This window comes from Oncorhynchus gorbuscha, unplaced genomic scaffold (assembly GCF_021184085.1).
Source record: "Oncorhynchus gorbuscha isolate QuinsamMale2020 ecotype Even-year unplaced genomic scaffold, OgorEven_v1.0 Un_scaffold_873, whole genome shotgun sequence".
In the NCBI taxonomy this organism is placed as follows: domain Eukaryota; kingdom Metazoa; phylum Chordata; class Actinopteri; order Salmoniformes; family Salmonidae; genus Oncorhynchus; species Oncorhynchus gorbuscha.
Window position 1 is genome coordinate 258315 of NW_025745856.1, and position 14180 is coordinate 272494.

The 14180-nt window shown below is 50.6% G+C and overlaps 1 protein-coding gene across 1 annotated transcript in view; it reads left to right on the forward strand.

Moving 5' to 3' along the window:
* Positions 1-14180, forward strand: part of LOC124020654 (tuberin-like) — an 81289-nt gene that overhangs the window by 50871 nt on the left and 16238 nt on the right. The window contains 4 exon segments of the mRNA XM_046335896.1: positions 1248-1437; positions 1787-1880; positions 2475-2584; positions 5106-5205. Of these exon segments, the coding sequence (XP_046191852.1) occupies positions 1248-1437; positions 1787-1880; positions 2475-2584; positions 5106-5205 (494 nt within the window).

Genomic DNA, 14180 nt, shown 5'->3' on the forward strand with positions numbered 1-14180 from the left:
TTGATGAGTTTACTGTGAGTCGTTAGCACGTTGATGAGTTTTCTGTGAGTCGTTAGCACGTTGATGAGTTTTCTGTGAGTCGTTAGCACGTTGATGAGTTTTCTGTGAGTCGTTAGCACGTTGATGAGTTTTCTGTGAGTCGTTAGCACGTTGATGAGTTTTCTGTGAGTCGTTAGCACGTTGATGAGTTTTCTGTGAGTCGTTAGCACGTTGATGAGTTTTCTGTGAGTCGTTTTTCTGTGCACGTTGATGAGTTTTCTGTGAGTCGTTAGCACGTTGATGAGTTTTCTGTTGATGTTTTCTGTGAGTCGTTAGCACGTTGATGAGTTTTCTGTGAGTCGTTAGCACGTTGATGAGTTTTCTGTGAGAGTCGTTAGCACGTTGATGAGTTTTCTGTGAGTCGTTAGCACGTTGATGAGTTTTCTTGGTCTATTCAATGTAGCTTTTTTTTAGGCTGGTAAATACTAGATACTATGGCTGGTAAAAATGTTTTAAATCACTAGATACTATGGCTGGTAAAAATGTTTTAAATCACTAGATACTATGGCTGGTAAAAATGTTTTAAATCACTAGATACTATGGCTGGTAAAAATGTTTTAAATCACTAGATACTATGGCTGGTAAAAATGTTTTAAATCACTAGATACTATGGCGGGTAAAAATGTTTTAAATCACTAGATACTATGGCTGGTAAAAATGTTTTAAATCACTAGATACTATGGCGGGTAAAAATGTTTTAAATCACTAGATACTATGGCGGGTAAAAATGTTTTAAATCACTAGATACTATGGCGGGTAAAAATGTTTTAAATCACTAGATACTATGGCGGGTAAAAATGTTTTAAATCACTAGATACTATGGCGGGTAAAAATGTTTTAAATCACTAGATACTATGGCTGGTAAAAATGTTTTAAATCACTAGATACTATGGCGGGTAAAAATGTTTTAAATCACTAGATACTATGGCGGGTAAAAATGTTTTAAATCACTAGATACTATGGCTGGTAAAAATGTTTTAAATCACTAGATACTATGGCTGGTAAAAAGTGACCCCATGTTTGAGTGAAAGACAATTCCATTAATGGTATCTGCGACTGTAGGCCTAAGTAGAAAATAAAACATTTGGGCAAGTGACCATAATCCTCGGGTAAAAACAGCTTGTGCCTTTTTGAGAGTTTCATCTCAATATCTGATCGTAAATAACATCATCGTTGTTCTCTTCTGTCTTTCCATCTTCATCTCTCAGAGGGAGTTGGTTCAGTGTCTGGAAGCAGGGCTGATATACCGCTGTGCCAAGCAGTGTGTGGTTGCCCTGACAATGTGCACCGTGGAGATGCCTGACATCATGATTAAACTCCTCCCCGCCCTCATCGTCAAGCTGACTCACATCTCGGCAACCGTCGCCATGGCGTCGCCCATGCTGGAATTCCTGTCCAGTGAGAACACACCTTAGTTTACACGCCCTGATAGATGGAAGCCAATCAGAGAACAGGATCTGTTTATACAGGAAGCTAGATCAGCCAATGAATGTGTGAAGGATTCTTTGTATTTCACTTCCTAGTTCATGTTAGATGATGTTTACATATGGGGAAACACACCTAATATACCTCACACAGTCATGTTATATACTTTAGTGTCTTTACAGGGAAGATTGTTCAGTTGTAGAGTTTAGTGACCCCATTACATCCTTACCTGTTGATGATGGTGCCACATGGCAAGGTTAGATTATTGTCATGCTAACTGTGTGTGTGTGTGTGTGTGTGTGTGTGTGTGTGTGTGGTGTAGCTCTGGTGCGGCTGCCACATCTCTATGCTTACTTTGTAGCAGAGCAGTACGTCAGTGTGTTCGCCATCTCCCTGCCCTACACCAACCCCTCCAAGTGAGTACCGGATACACACGCTCACACACACGCTCTCTCACTCTGTTTCTCTCTCTCTCTCTACCTCTATCCTTTTCTAACTCCTCTCTGTTTCTCTCTCCCTCCTCTCTCTCCACCCCCCTCTCTCCAGGTTTAACCAGTACATTGTGCCTCTCCAGGTTTAACCAGTACATTGTGCCTCTCCAGGTTTAACCAGTACATTGTGTCTCTCCAGGTTTAACCAGTACATTGTGTCTCTCTCTCCAGGTTTAACCAGTACATTGTGTCTCTCCAGGTTTAACCAGTACATTGTGCCTCTCCAGGTTTAACCAGTACATTGTGCCTCTCCAGGTTTAACCAGTACATTGTGCCTCTCCAGGTTTAACCAGTACATTGTGTCTCTCTCTCCAGGTTTAACCAGTACATTGTGTCTCTCTCTCCAGGTTTAACCAGTACATTGTGTCTCTCCTCCAGGTTTAACCAGTACATTGTGTCTCTCCAGGTTTAACCAGTACATTGTGTCTCTCCAGGTTTAACCAGTACATTGTGTCTCTCCAGGTTTAACCAGTACATTGTGTCTCTCTCAGGTTTAACCAGTACATTGTGTCTCTCCAGGTTTAACCAGTACATTGTGTCTCCAGGTTTCACCAGTCATCTCCATGTCATCTCCAGGTTTATCCGCTTGTGTCTCACCTTCAGAAAGGACTTTGTGCAGTACATCACCAGGTTTAGGTGGTCTCTGTTTACACGTTTCATAATCTACCTGTTTCCTGAGACATTTTCCTTGTAACTCTCTCTCCCTCCTCTTCTCAGTCATTGTGTCTCTCTGGTTTAACTCTGTACTCTGTGCTCTCGGGTCTCTGCTCAGTACTATTCTCTCGTTCTCTCACCCTTTCTCTCTCTCCCCCCCCCTCTCTCTCCCTCTCTCTCTCCTGGTCTCTCTTTCTCCCTCGTGTCTCCCTCTCTCTTTCCTCCCATTTCCCTCTCTCTCTCCCTCCTCTCCCTCTCTCTCTGTCCTCCCTCTCCCTCTCTCTCCTGTCCTCCCTCTCCCTCTCTCTCCTGTCCTCCCTCTCCTCTCTCTCCTGTCCTCCCTCTCCTCTCTCTCCTGTCCCCTCCCTCTCCCCTCTCCCTCTCTCTCCTCTCCTCTGTTCTCTCCCTCTCTCCTCTCCTCCTCCTCCCTCTCTCCTCTCCTCCCTCCTCCCTCTCCCCTCTCCTCCCTCCTCCCTCTCCCTCTCTCTCCTCCTCCCTCTCCCTCTCTCTCTCCCTCCCTCCCCTCTCTCTCCTCCCCTCCCTCTCCCTCTCTCTCTCTCTCCTCTCCCTCTCCCTCTCTCCCTCTCCCTCTCCCTCTCTCCCCTCTCCCCTCCCTCTCTCTCTCTCTCTCTCTCCCTCTCCTCTCCTCTCTCCTCCCTCCCCTCTCCTCTCTCCCTCCCTCCCTCTCTCTCTCTCCCTCCCTCCCCTCTCTCTCTCTCTCTCCCCCCCCTCCCTCTCTCTCTCTCTCCCTCCCCCTCTCTCTCTCTCTCTCTCCCTCTCTCTCTCTCTCTCTCTCTCTCTCTCTCTCTCTCTCTCCTCTCTCTCTCTCTCTCTCTCTCTCTCTCTCTCTCTCTCTCTCTCTCTCTCTCCCTCCCCTCTCTCTCTCCCTCCCCCTCTCTCTCTCTCTCCTCTCCTCCCCTCTCTCTCTCTCCCTCTCTCTCCCTCCTCTCTCTCTCCCTCCCTCTCCCCTCTCTCTCCCTCTCCTCTCTCCCTCTCCCCTCTCCTCTCTCTCTCTCTCTCCCCCCCTCCCCTCTCTCTCCCTCTCTCTCTCTCTCTCCCCCTCTCTCTCCCCTCTCCCCTCTCCCCTCTCTCTCTCCTCCCTCTCTCTCTCTCTCCTCTCTCTCTCTCTCTCCTCTCCTCCTCTCTCTCTCTCCCTCTCTCTCCCTCTCTCTCTCCTCCCTCCTCTCTCTCTCTCCCTCTCTCTCTCTCTCCTCCCTCCTCTCCTCTCTCCCCCCTCCTCCCTCTCTCCCCCTCTCTCTCCCCCTCCTCCCTCTCTCCCTCCTCTCTCCCCCTCCCTCCCCTCTCCTCTCTCCCTCTCCCCTCTCTCTCTCCCCCTCCCTCTCTCTCTCCCTCTCTCTCCTCCCCTCTCTCTCCCCTCTCTCTCCCCTCTCTCTCCCTCTCTCTCTCCCTCTCTCTCCCTCTCTCTCCCCTCTCTCTCCCCTCTCCCTCTCTCTCCTCCCTCCCCTCTCTCTCCTCTCCCTCCCTCTCTCTCTCTCCCTCTCCCTCCTCCCTCTCTCCCCTCCCTCTCCCTCTCCTCCCTCTCCCTCTCTCTCTCTCCTCTCCCCTCTCCTCTCTCCCTCTCTCTCCTCCCTCTCCCCTCTCCTCCTCTCTCTCCCTCCCCCTCTCCCTCCTCCCTCCTCCCTCTCCCTCTCCCCTCCCTCCCTCCTCCCTCCTCTCTCTCTCCTCCCTCCCCTCTCTCTCTCTCCTCCCCTCTCCCTCTCCCCTCTCCCCTCTCTCTCCCCTCTCTCCCTCTCCTCCCTCTCCCTCTCCTCCCTCCCTCTCCCTCCCTCTCCCTCTCTCTCCCCCCTCTCTCCCTCTCTCTCCTCCTCTCTCTCCCCCCCTCTCTCTCCCCTCTCTCCCCCTCTCTCTCCCTCTCTCTCTCCTCTCTCCCTCTCCCTCCCTCCCCTCTCCCCTCTCCCTCTCCCCTCTCCTCCCTCTCCCCTCTCTCCCTCCCTCTCTCTCCTCTCCTCTCCTCCTCTCTCTCTCTCCCTCTCCTCTCTCTCTCCTCTCTCCTCTCCTCCCTCTCCCCTCTCTCTCCCTCTCCTCTCTCCTCTCCCCTCTCCTCTCTCCCTCCCTCTCCTCTCTCCCTCTCCTCTCTCCCTCCCCCTCCCCTCCCTCTCCTCTCTCCCTCCCTCTCCTCCCCTCTCCCTCCCCTCTCTCTCTCTCCCCTCTCCCTCCTCCCTCTCCCTCCTCTCCTCCCTCCCCTCCTCCTCTCTCCTCCCTCCTCCCTCTCCTCTCCTCCCTCCCCTCTCCCTCTCCTCCCTCCCCCCTCTCCTCCCTCCTCTCTCCCTCCCCCTCTCCTCTCCTCTCTCCCCTCCTCCTCTCCCCTCTCCTCTCTCCTCCTCCCCCCTCTCCCCCCCCTCTCCTCCCCCTCTCCTCCCCTCCCCCTCTCCCTCTCCTCTCCTCCCTCCCCCTCCCTCTCTCTCTCCTCTCTCCCCCTCTCCCCTCTCCTCTCCTCCCTCCCCCCTCTCCTCTCTCTCCCCTCTCTCTCTCTCCAGGGTCTGCGCTCTAATGCTCTGATGCCGTTCGATGACACCCAGGACACTCAGAGCAGCTTCCGTGCTCGCAGCACCAGCCTCAATGAGAGGCCCAAGAGGTACACACACACTCACACACACACACACACACACACGGCCGGGTCACATGACTGCTCATTGAAGATCTTGTGACCGCATGGCCGTACAGGAGGTTGGTGTTGTCAAGCTAACACAGGACTCAGCATGACTGTCGTTGTGGTGTGATGGTTGTTTTGGTTTCCCACAGGTTGCTATGGTGATCATTTCTGTTTTGGTGGTTTGTTTTTGTTGGTAAATATTTTCTGTTGGTTGTTGTTGTCAACTCACGCACATTATTACCACAAGATACACAAAGAGGTGGAGAGAGAGGAGATGGGTCTTTTCTCTTTCTCACTCTGTCTCTCTGTCGTGTCACTGTACTCCTCGCTCTCTCTCGCTCTCTCTCGCTCTCTCTCGCTCTCTCTCGCTCTCTCTCGCTCTCTCTCGCTCTCTCGCTCTCTCTCGCTCTCTCTCGCTCTCTCTCGCTCTCTCTCGCTCTCTCTCGCTCTCTCTCGCTCTCTCTCGCTCTCTCTCGCTCTCTCTCGCTCTCTCTCTCGCTCTCTCTCTCGCTCTCTCTCTCGCTCTCTCTCTCACTCGCTCTCTCTTGAGATCAAAGGCTTTTTCTCATCAGGGTAGCTGTTTGACTGCAATCTATTAAAGAGATGCTCAGAGAAATAATCTCCAAATAAAATCACATTTATAAAATCTTATAATAAAAGCTAATAATTAAATCAGACACAAGTGACTTCCTGAACCCTGTCCCACCTAAATCCTACCCTCTACCCATAATCAGGCCACCCTAATGGTTCCTTTGGAGTGTCAATCAAAATCCCTAGCTACCCAGCTTGGAATTCCGTCATAATCAAGTCCTGACCTGACTGACATCGTCTAGAATCGCTCTTTTTTAAAATTCTGTGAGCAAGTTGACTTATCCATCAATGTTGACCATGGACTTGGGGCCCACCCCCTCCACTCCCAATCGCTTCCCTTGCTTTTTCTGTGGTGACTTTGGGGAGAAGAGTAGATTCTCTCTCCTTCTTTCTCCTCCTGATTTCCCTCTCTTCTGTTGGCGCTCAAAATGTCACTTCCTGATTTCTTTGTGCCCTCCATGGCAACGCCCATGCTCCCATAGTAACGCACCATAGTAACAAGCACACTCCCATGTTAACTCTCAATAGTAACACATAATAACAACATTCTATTAATAGCCTGTGCTGACCCCCTCCCTCCGTCCCAGACCCCCTAACCCTGCCAGACCCACTAACCCTGTACTGACCCCTCCCTCCGTCCCAGACCCCCTAACCCTGTACGGACCCCCTCCCTCCGTCCCAGACGCCCTAACCCGGTCCTGACCCTCCGCCCCAGACCCCTAACCCTGCCAGACCCCTAACCCTGTACTGACCCCCTCCCTCCGCCCCAGACCGCCTAACCCTGCCAGACCCCCTAACCCTGTACTGACCCCCTCCCTCCGTCCCACACCCCCTAACCCTGCCACACCCCTAATCCTGCCAGACCCCCTAACCCTGCCAGACCCCCTAACCCTGTACTGACCCTCTCCCTCCGTCCCAGACCCCTAACCCTGTACTGACCCCCTCCCTCCGTCCCAGACCCCCTAACCCTGTACTGACCCCCTCCCTCCGTCCCAGACCCCCTAACCCTGTACTGACCCCCTCCCTCTGCCCCAGACTCCTAACCCTTTACTGACCCCCTCCCACCGTCCCAGACCCCCTAACCCTGTCCTGACCCTCCCCCACCTTCCCAGATGCCCTGACCCCCTCCCACCGTCCCAGACCCCCTCCCACCATCCCAGACCCCCTAACCCTGTCCTGTCCTGACCCCCTCCTAACCCTATCCTGACCCCCTCCTAACCCTGCCCTGACCCTCCCCCACCGTCCCAGACCCCCTGACCTCCTATGTATACTTACTCTATCTACTGTACCTCTGTGGGAGTTGGAGAGATGCATGTCAGGTGTAAAAACACATCTCAGACAGCTGTATAATATTAACCTGATCGTTGTACCAGGGGCTCTTTTCAGCTTGTAGCTACGTTTCTATAGTAATGAAGGTTTGAAATAAAGCAAAGCAGTGAGGGCATCATTAGACTATTCTCACATTAAACGTGGTTTCTCCTGTAACTTGTCCTCTCTGGTGGTTACAGAATCCAACTATGTCTTCGACTTAGATGGACAGTGTGTCGTAGTATATGAGACCTCTGTGTGTCGTTAGACAGTAGATCACGTGTTGGTGATTTATTGGTTCTTGTGTTTTTAGATCAGCCGTGCTCTCCTCCTCCGACACCTGCTTCATCCAACACATTCCTCTCAGTTGGTTCTGTCATTTGTTGTTGATTTTTGTTTTTAACCTTTAACCTCTTCCTTCCCCCTTGTTGTGTTCATTGGTTTATATTAACCCTCCTCAGGCCGCGCCGATCTCTTCAGTTGGTTGTTTCAGTTGTGTTGATTTGAACCCCTCCTGCTCGGAGTCCATCCTCCTATAACAGATCTCTGTGTCCCAAGTGGCAGCCTATTCCCTTCACAGTGCACTACTTTTGACCCATAGGGTGGTGCACCGTAGAGGGAATAGGTTGCCGTTTGGGATGCATCCTGAGTCATGGCAACGTCGGCTTCTCCTCTTGCTGCTCAATGTGATGACGTCTCGTTTTCTTTCAGGAGGCGTTTGTGTTTGTTGTGGAAAAGCTGATGCTGTTTTTTCTCCCTGCTGCTCTGTAGTTGTTCCTTCCTTTCTGATAGTTCTGTTCCTATTTGTTCATAGTGTTTTACTGCTGTTCATTTTCTCAACTTGTTTTTGTTTGTTTGTTTTTGTTTACTCTTCGGTTGATTTGACCCCCCCCCCCCCCCCCATCCCCTCCTCTGACTGGGTGCTGCGTTGTTGGTGGGGTCGGTGACACCCTGGATCCCTCCATTGCTATTGGCACACTCTCTTTTGCTCATCCCCCTGACCTTCGCCCTCTGACCCTTTGACCTTCGTGCCCCACCCCCTTGCCCGTGTCTCCGTTGGTCACCTGGTGGTCGTTCGGGGCCGTTTCTGACGTGACTGGCGACATATCCTGATTTCTGTTTCCTGTTGGCCGTTACCTCCCTCCCCCGCCCTCACCTCCCTCGCCCACCCTACTCTGTCCCTCTTTCCAACACACAATCCCACACACCCCCTTTCCCACACACACAACCTGCCCTCTACCCCCACCAACCTGTCCCCTACCCCCACACCTCCACTCCTGCCACGTTGCCATGGTCCCAGCCTACGGGCAGCCAAAATGGCGAAGGCCCACCACCAGCAGCAGCAGGCGTCAATGGCAGCGGGCGTCGCGGCGAGTACCGGCTCTCCCGTTAAAGAGCTGAGAGATCTGTCGGCCATGGACGCATTCCGCTCCCGAAGCATCAGCGTCTCCGAGCACGCGGTGCGCAGGTAGAGAGCACTCTGGGTAACCAGGAAATAAAACCCAGAAAATAACTTTTCTTGCTTCCGTTGGGGGGAGCCGTCGTCATAAGGACCGGTGGGCGGTTGCCAGGGAAACCTGGGTTGGGTGGCGGTGGCATGCTGGAGGAGGATGTGTTGAGTGGTTCTGGGCTGCAATCGTCATCTTTTTCTTCTTTTTTTTAAACATTTGAGTGATTTTGTTGCATGCGGTTTGTGCTTTGGAAAACATCTAGATTTCTGTCAATGTTTTCCTGGTAACCCCGTGTTGGCTTCTTTAACTTCTCTGATGCTTTGGTTTGTTATGAATAGTTATTTTTGTTTGTTTTCGGTTGTGGTGTTTGCTGGGTTTTGCTGTGCTGACTGGATTTAATTTACCCCGACTGACTGAATGGCTGGAGAAAAACATGGCCCTACTCCCAGCAGTGTACTGAGACGACAAGACTGACAGCCACTGCTACCAATGATTGGCTTTTCCTCTTCCCTGTGGGAAGGGACTATTGCGTTCTGGGCCAATGAGAAGCCAGTCTTACACACATGCTTTGCATGCTGCCTGTGTAGTTTTCTGTTGCATTGTGTTTGTTTGACCCACAGATGCTCCGTGTTCAGCTTCCTCCGCTGATTTACAACCATCTGTCTGTTTGTGGGATGTTGGGATTCGTTGATTATCTGACTTACAAAATTACGGGAACTTTCCCACAATTCCCAGGTTTTCAAGAAATCCCGGTTGGAAAATTCCTGGATTTCCCGATCATTCCTTCCAGATTCGAGGAATATTCCAATTGGGATGTCTGGGAATTTTGGGGAAAGTTACCAGAATTATGCTACCCCTTATCTATGACAGAGTGACTGACTGAGTTGGGGGTTTTGTGGTGTCTCCAACTGACTCAATGACTCCTGCCATGCACCAATCACTACACATACTTACCTGTGAGAGTGGCTACCTGTGAGAGTGGCTACCTGTGAGAGTGGCTACCTGTGAGAGTGGCTACCTGTGAGAGTGGCTACCTGTGAGAGTGGCTACCTGTGAGAGTGGCTACCTGTGAGAGTGGCTACCTGTGAGAGTGGCTACCTGTGAGAGTGGCTACCTGTGAGAGTGGCTACCTGTGAGAGGGGCTGACTGTGAGAGGGGCTGACTGTGAGAGGGGCTGACTGTGAGAGGGGCTGACTGTGAGAGGGGCTGAGTGAAAAGTGAATCAGACATTGCAGTTGGTGGTGGTTAGATAATGTTTCATAATTTCTCTCTCCATCTGTGTATCTCCAACCCATAGGAGTCCATAGGTTGTTATTGAGCAGTCTGTCAGATGCGGAATTAGTTCAGCTGACACTCAACTAGTCAGCTCTCAAATACTAGCCAGTCTGTTTGTTATCATGGTGACTCGTCATCATGCCAAACAATTTGTCTTGACAATGATCTCCTATGGAATTGGCAAGAGCACAAACTGATCTGGGACCAGGCTACTGAAGTACTAGTTCTAATCCAAATTGTCCCAAGGAGAGGGAAGAACTGATCTGGGACCAGGCTATAAAAGTACCAGGATCGGAGGAAGAAGTGTGTAGTTTACCAGGCCCTGTTACAATCTGTATAACTGTCAGTCCCCCTCCTGACCAGCAGGGTGCAGGAGACGATCACTAGACAGCCTGAGGAGCTTCCCCTTTACACACTGATCCAAGACCAGTTTTGTGTTTCCACTCTAATGGTTAGGGATAGGATTGGGGCCAGTTGAGCTGATCCTAGATCTGTGCCTATAAGAAAGTACAGTATTTGGGATTCCTCGAACAGAAGGTCTAACAGACTCGCCTCAGTGTGTGACTATGGCAACGCCTCAGTGTGTGACTATGGCAACGCCTCAGTGTGTGACTATGGCAACGCCTCAGTGTGTGACTATGGCAACGCCTCAGTGTGTGACTATGGCAACGCCTCAGTGTGTGACTATGGCAACGCCTCAGTGTGTGACTATGGCAACGCCTCAGTGTGTGACTATGGCAACGCCTCACACTGCACGCTGTTCCCTTCATAGTGCACCACCTTTGACCAGAGCCCTATGGGGTTGCCTATGGGCCCTGGTCTAAAGTAGTGCACTGCATAGGGAATAGGGCCCTGGTCTAAAGTAGTGCACTACCATAGGGATTAGGGTGCCATTTGGAACGCGACAACTGACTTGGTGCCTCAGCCGACACCTACTGGCTACAGCTGTTCTGCCTACCTACCACTGGTGGTCTGCTTTCTTACACACACACACACACACACACACACACACACACACACACACACACACACACACACACACACACACACACACACACACACACACACACACACACACACACACACCTGCTAGCAACAGGGAGTCAACTCTTTTAACTACCATTCAGGTAATCTTTAATTTAATTTGAAGAGTCCCCTTCTCCATGTCCTTCAGTCTGTACCTCTTAACTCCAAAGCAACAGGCAGCTGTTGTTGTTGAGAACATTCAGAGCAGCGTTCTATGAGCTCATAAAGGCCTTTGTCTCCAGGTATCATCAGGTTGTCTGTCCTTCAGTCCGTACCTCTATTAGTTCTATGAGCTCATAAAGGCCTTTGTCTCCAGGTATCATCAGGTTGTCTGTCCTTCAGTCCGTACCTCTATTAGTTCTATGAGCTCATAAAGGCCTTTGTCTCCAGGTATCATCAGGTTGTCTGTCCTTCAGTCCGTACCTCTATTAGTTCTATGAGCTCATAAAGGCCTTTGTCTCCAGGTATCATCAGGTTGTCTGTCCTTCAGTCCGTACCTCTATTAGTTCTATGAGCTCATAAAGGCCTTTGTCTCCAGGTATCATCAGGTTGTCTGTCCTTCAGTCCGTACCTCTATTAGTTCTATGAGCTCATAAAGGCCTTTGTCTCCAGGTATCATCAGGTTGTCTGTCCTTCAGTCCGTACCTCTATTAGTTCTATGAGCTCATAAAGGCCTTTGTCTCCAGGTATCATCAGGTTGTCTGTCCTTCAGTCCGTACCTCTATTAGTTCTATGAGCTCATAAAGGCCTTTGTCTCCAGGTATCATCAGGTTGTCTGTCCTTCAGTCCGTACCTCTATTAGTTCTATGAGCTCATAAAGGCCTTTGTCTCCAGGTATCATCAGGTTGTCTGTCCTTCAGTCCGTACCTCTATTAGTTCTATGAGCTCATAAAGGCCTTTGTCTCCAGGTATCATCAGGTTGTCTGTCCTTCAGTCCGTACCTCTATTAGTTCTATGAGCTCATAAAGGCCTTTGTCTCCAGGTATCATCAGGTTGTCTGTCCTTCAATGGAACACCTGTTTAGTTGAACTTCAATACAACACAACTTTTGTCCTTTATTTGTTTGAACACAGAGAGAGAAAGAGAAACACTATCGGACACAGCCACTGCTGCAATGCAGAACTATGTTGAGAAAGAGCTGTCGTTGTGATGGCTGGCTGGATAAACTGATGATGGAATAACACTACGGCCCTGTCTCATTCCGAATGGCTCGCTGCCTCCCTCTCCCTGCCTCAAGAGGCAGCGTCCTTATGGATTGAGGCACAGCCCAGTAGTAACAGATAGGAGACTGACACAGAACCCTTCCCCTCAGACTGTATGTCGTTGTGCTTCAAGAGGCAGCGTCCTTATGGATTGAGGCACAGCCCAGTAGTAACAGATAGGAGACTGACACAGAACCCTTCCCCTCAGACTGTATGTCGTTGTGCCTCAAGGGTTTTAGGGTCCTGGAAATCACCACGGTCACCGTCCCAGGTGGAACCCCACTTCTCATCCCTGGTCGAAAGTGGAGGCCTATTTAGGGACTAGGTCTCCAGACTTGATCTGAACACTAAACCATGTTCTTAACCGTTCAATATGACCAGGTGAAGGTGAGAATTGCTCCGTCGTGATGTGCTCCCAAACGAGTACCTTAAGGACGGTACCGATCTGGTGATGTAAGGGAAAGATATTCTTTGGTCATTTTGGGGTCATGGCGGTCTGAATCGGTGTCCACCGGAGCAGCTGGGTCAGTGCCACCGGGTCAAGGGTCAATTAAGGGTTGAACACTCTGATTGCTGTGTAAACTGTGCTGCTGGGTTGTGCTGGTCACAAGCTGGGACTTGGTCTGAGTTAGCATTAGCAAAAGCAATACCATTAGCATTAGCCATAGCGATTGGTGTTAGCGATTGGTGTTACATTTACATTACATTTAAGTCATTTAGCAGACGCTCTTATCCAGAGCGACTTACAAATTGGTGCATTCACCTTATGACATCCAGTGGGACAGTCACTTAACAATAGTGCATCTAAAACTTAAGGGGGGTGAGAGGGATTACTTATCCTATCCTAGGTATTCCTTAAAGAGGTGGGGTTTCAGGTGTCTCCGGAAGGTGGTGATTGACTCCGCTGTGTTAGCGATAGCATCAGCCATAACCTCTTGGGAGAGCGAGCTGCAGTGTCTATATGCTTTTGTTCAGAGGTGTCCTATGGACCCTGGTCTAAAGTAGTGCTCTATATAGGGAATAGGATGCCATTTGGCACACAGACAAGACGTTTGTTATATTCTGTTACACAAGACGGACAGAACTGACGTAGGTAGAGGGAAAATAACTCCTAGAGGCACGAGCCACCTACAGGAAGAAGAGGGAATGTTCCTCTTCTCTCGTCTCACACTTGTTCCTTCCTCTAAAGGGCTCAGGTTATGTCATCTCTCCATTAATCTATCATCCCCCCTTTGTATCCCTGCTACTGTCTCAGTGTGTCTCAGGGCTTGAAGGATGCTACTGTCTCAGTGTGTCTCAGGGCTTGAAGGATGCTACTGTCTCAGTGTGTCTCAGGGCTTGAAGGATGCTACTGTCTCAATGTGTCTCAGGGCTGGAAGGATGCTACTGTCTCTGTCTCAGGGCTTGAAGGATGCTACTGTCTCAGTGTGTCTCAGGGCTTGAAGGATGCTACTGTCTCAATGTGTCTCAGGGCTTGAAGGATGCTACTGTCTCTGTCTCAGGGCTTGAAGGATGCTACTGTCTCAGTGTGTCTCAGGGCTTGAAGGATGCTACTGTCTCAGTGTGTCTCAGGGCTTGAAGGATGCTACTGTCTCAGTGTGTCTCAGGGCTTGAAGGATGCTACTGTCTCAGTGTGTCTCAGGGCTTGAAGGATGCTACTGTCTCAGTGTGTCTCAGGGCTGGAAGGATGCTACTGTCTCAGTGTGTCTCAGGGCTGGAAGGATGCTACTGTCTCAGTGTGTCTCAGGGCTGGAAGGATGCTACTGTCTCAGTGTGTCTCAGGGCTGGAAGGATGCTACTGTCTCAGTGTGTCTCAGGGCTTGAAGGATGCTACTGTCTCAGTGTGTCTCAGGGCTGGAAGGATGCTACTGTCTCTCAGTGTGTCTCAGGGCTGGAAGGATGCTACTGTCTCAGTGTGTCTCAGGGCTTGAAGGATGCTACTGTCTCAGTGTGTCTCAGGGCTTGAAGGATGCTACTGTCTCAGTGTGTCTCAGGGCTGGAAGGATGCTACTGTCTCAGTGTGTCTCAGGGCTGGAAGGATGCTACTGTCTCAGTGTCTCAGGGCTTGAAGACAGACAGACAGGAAGGGAGGGAGACAGACCGA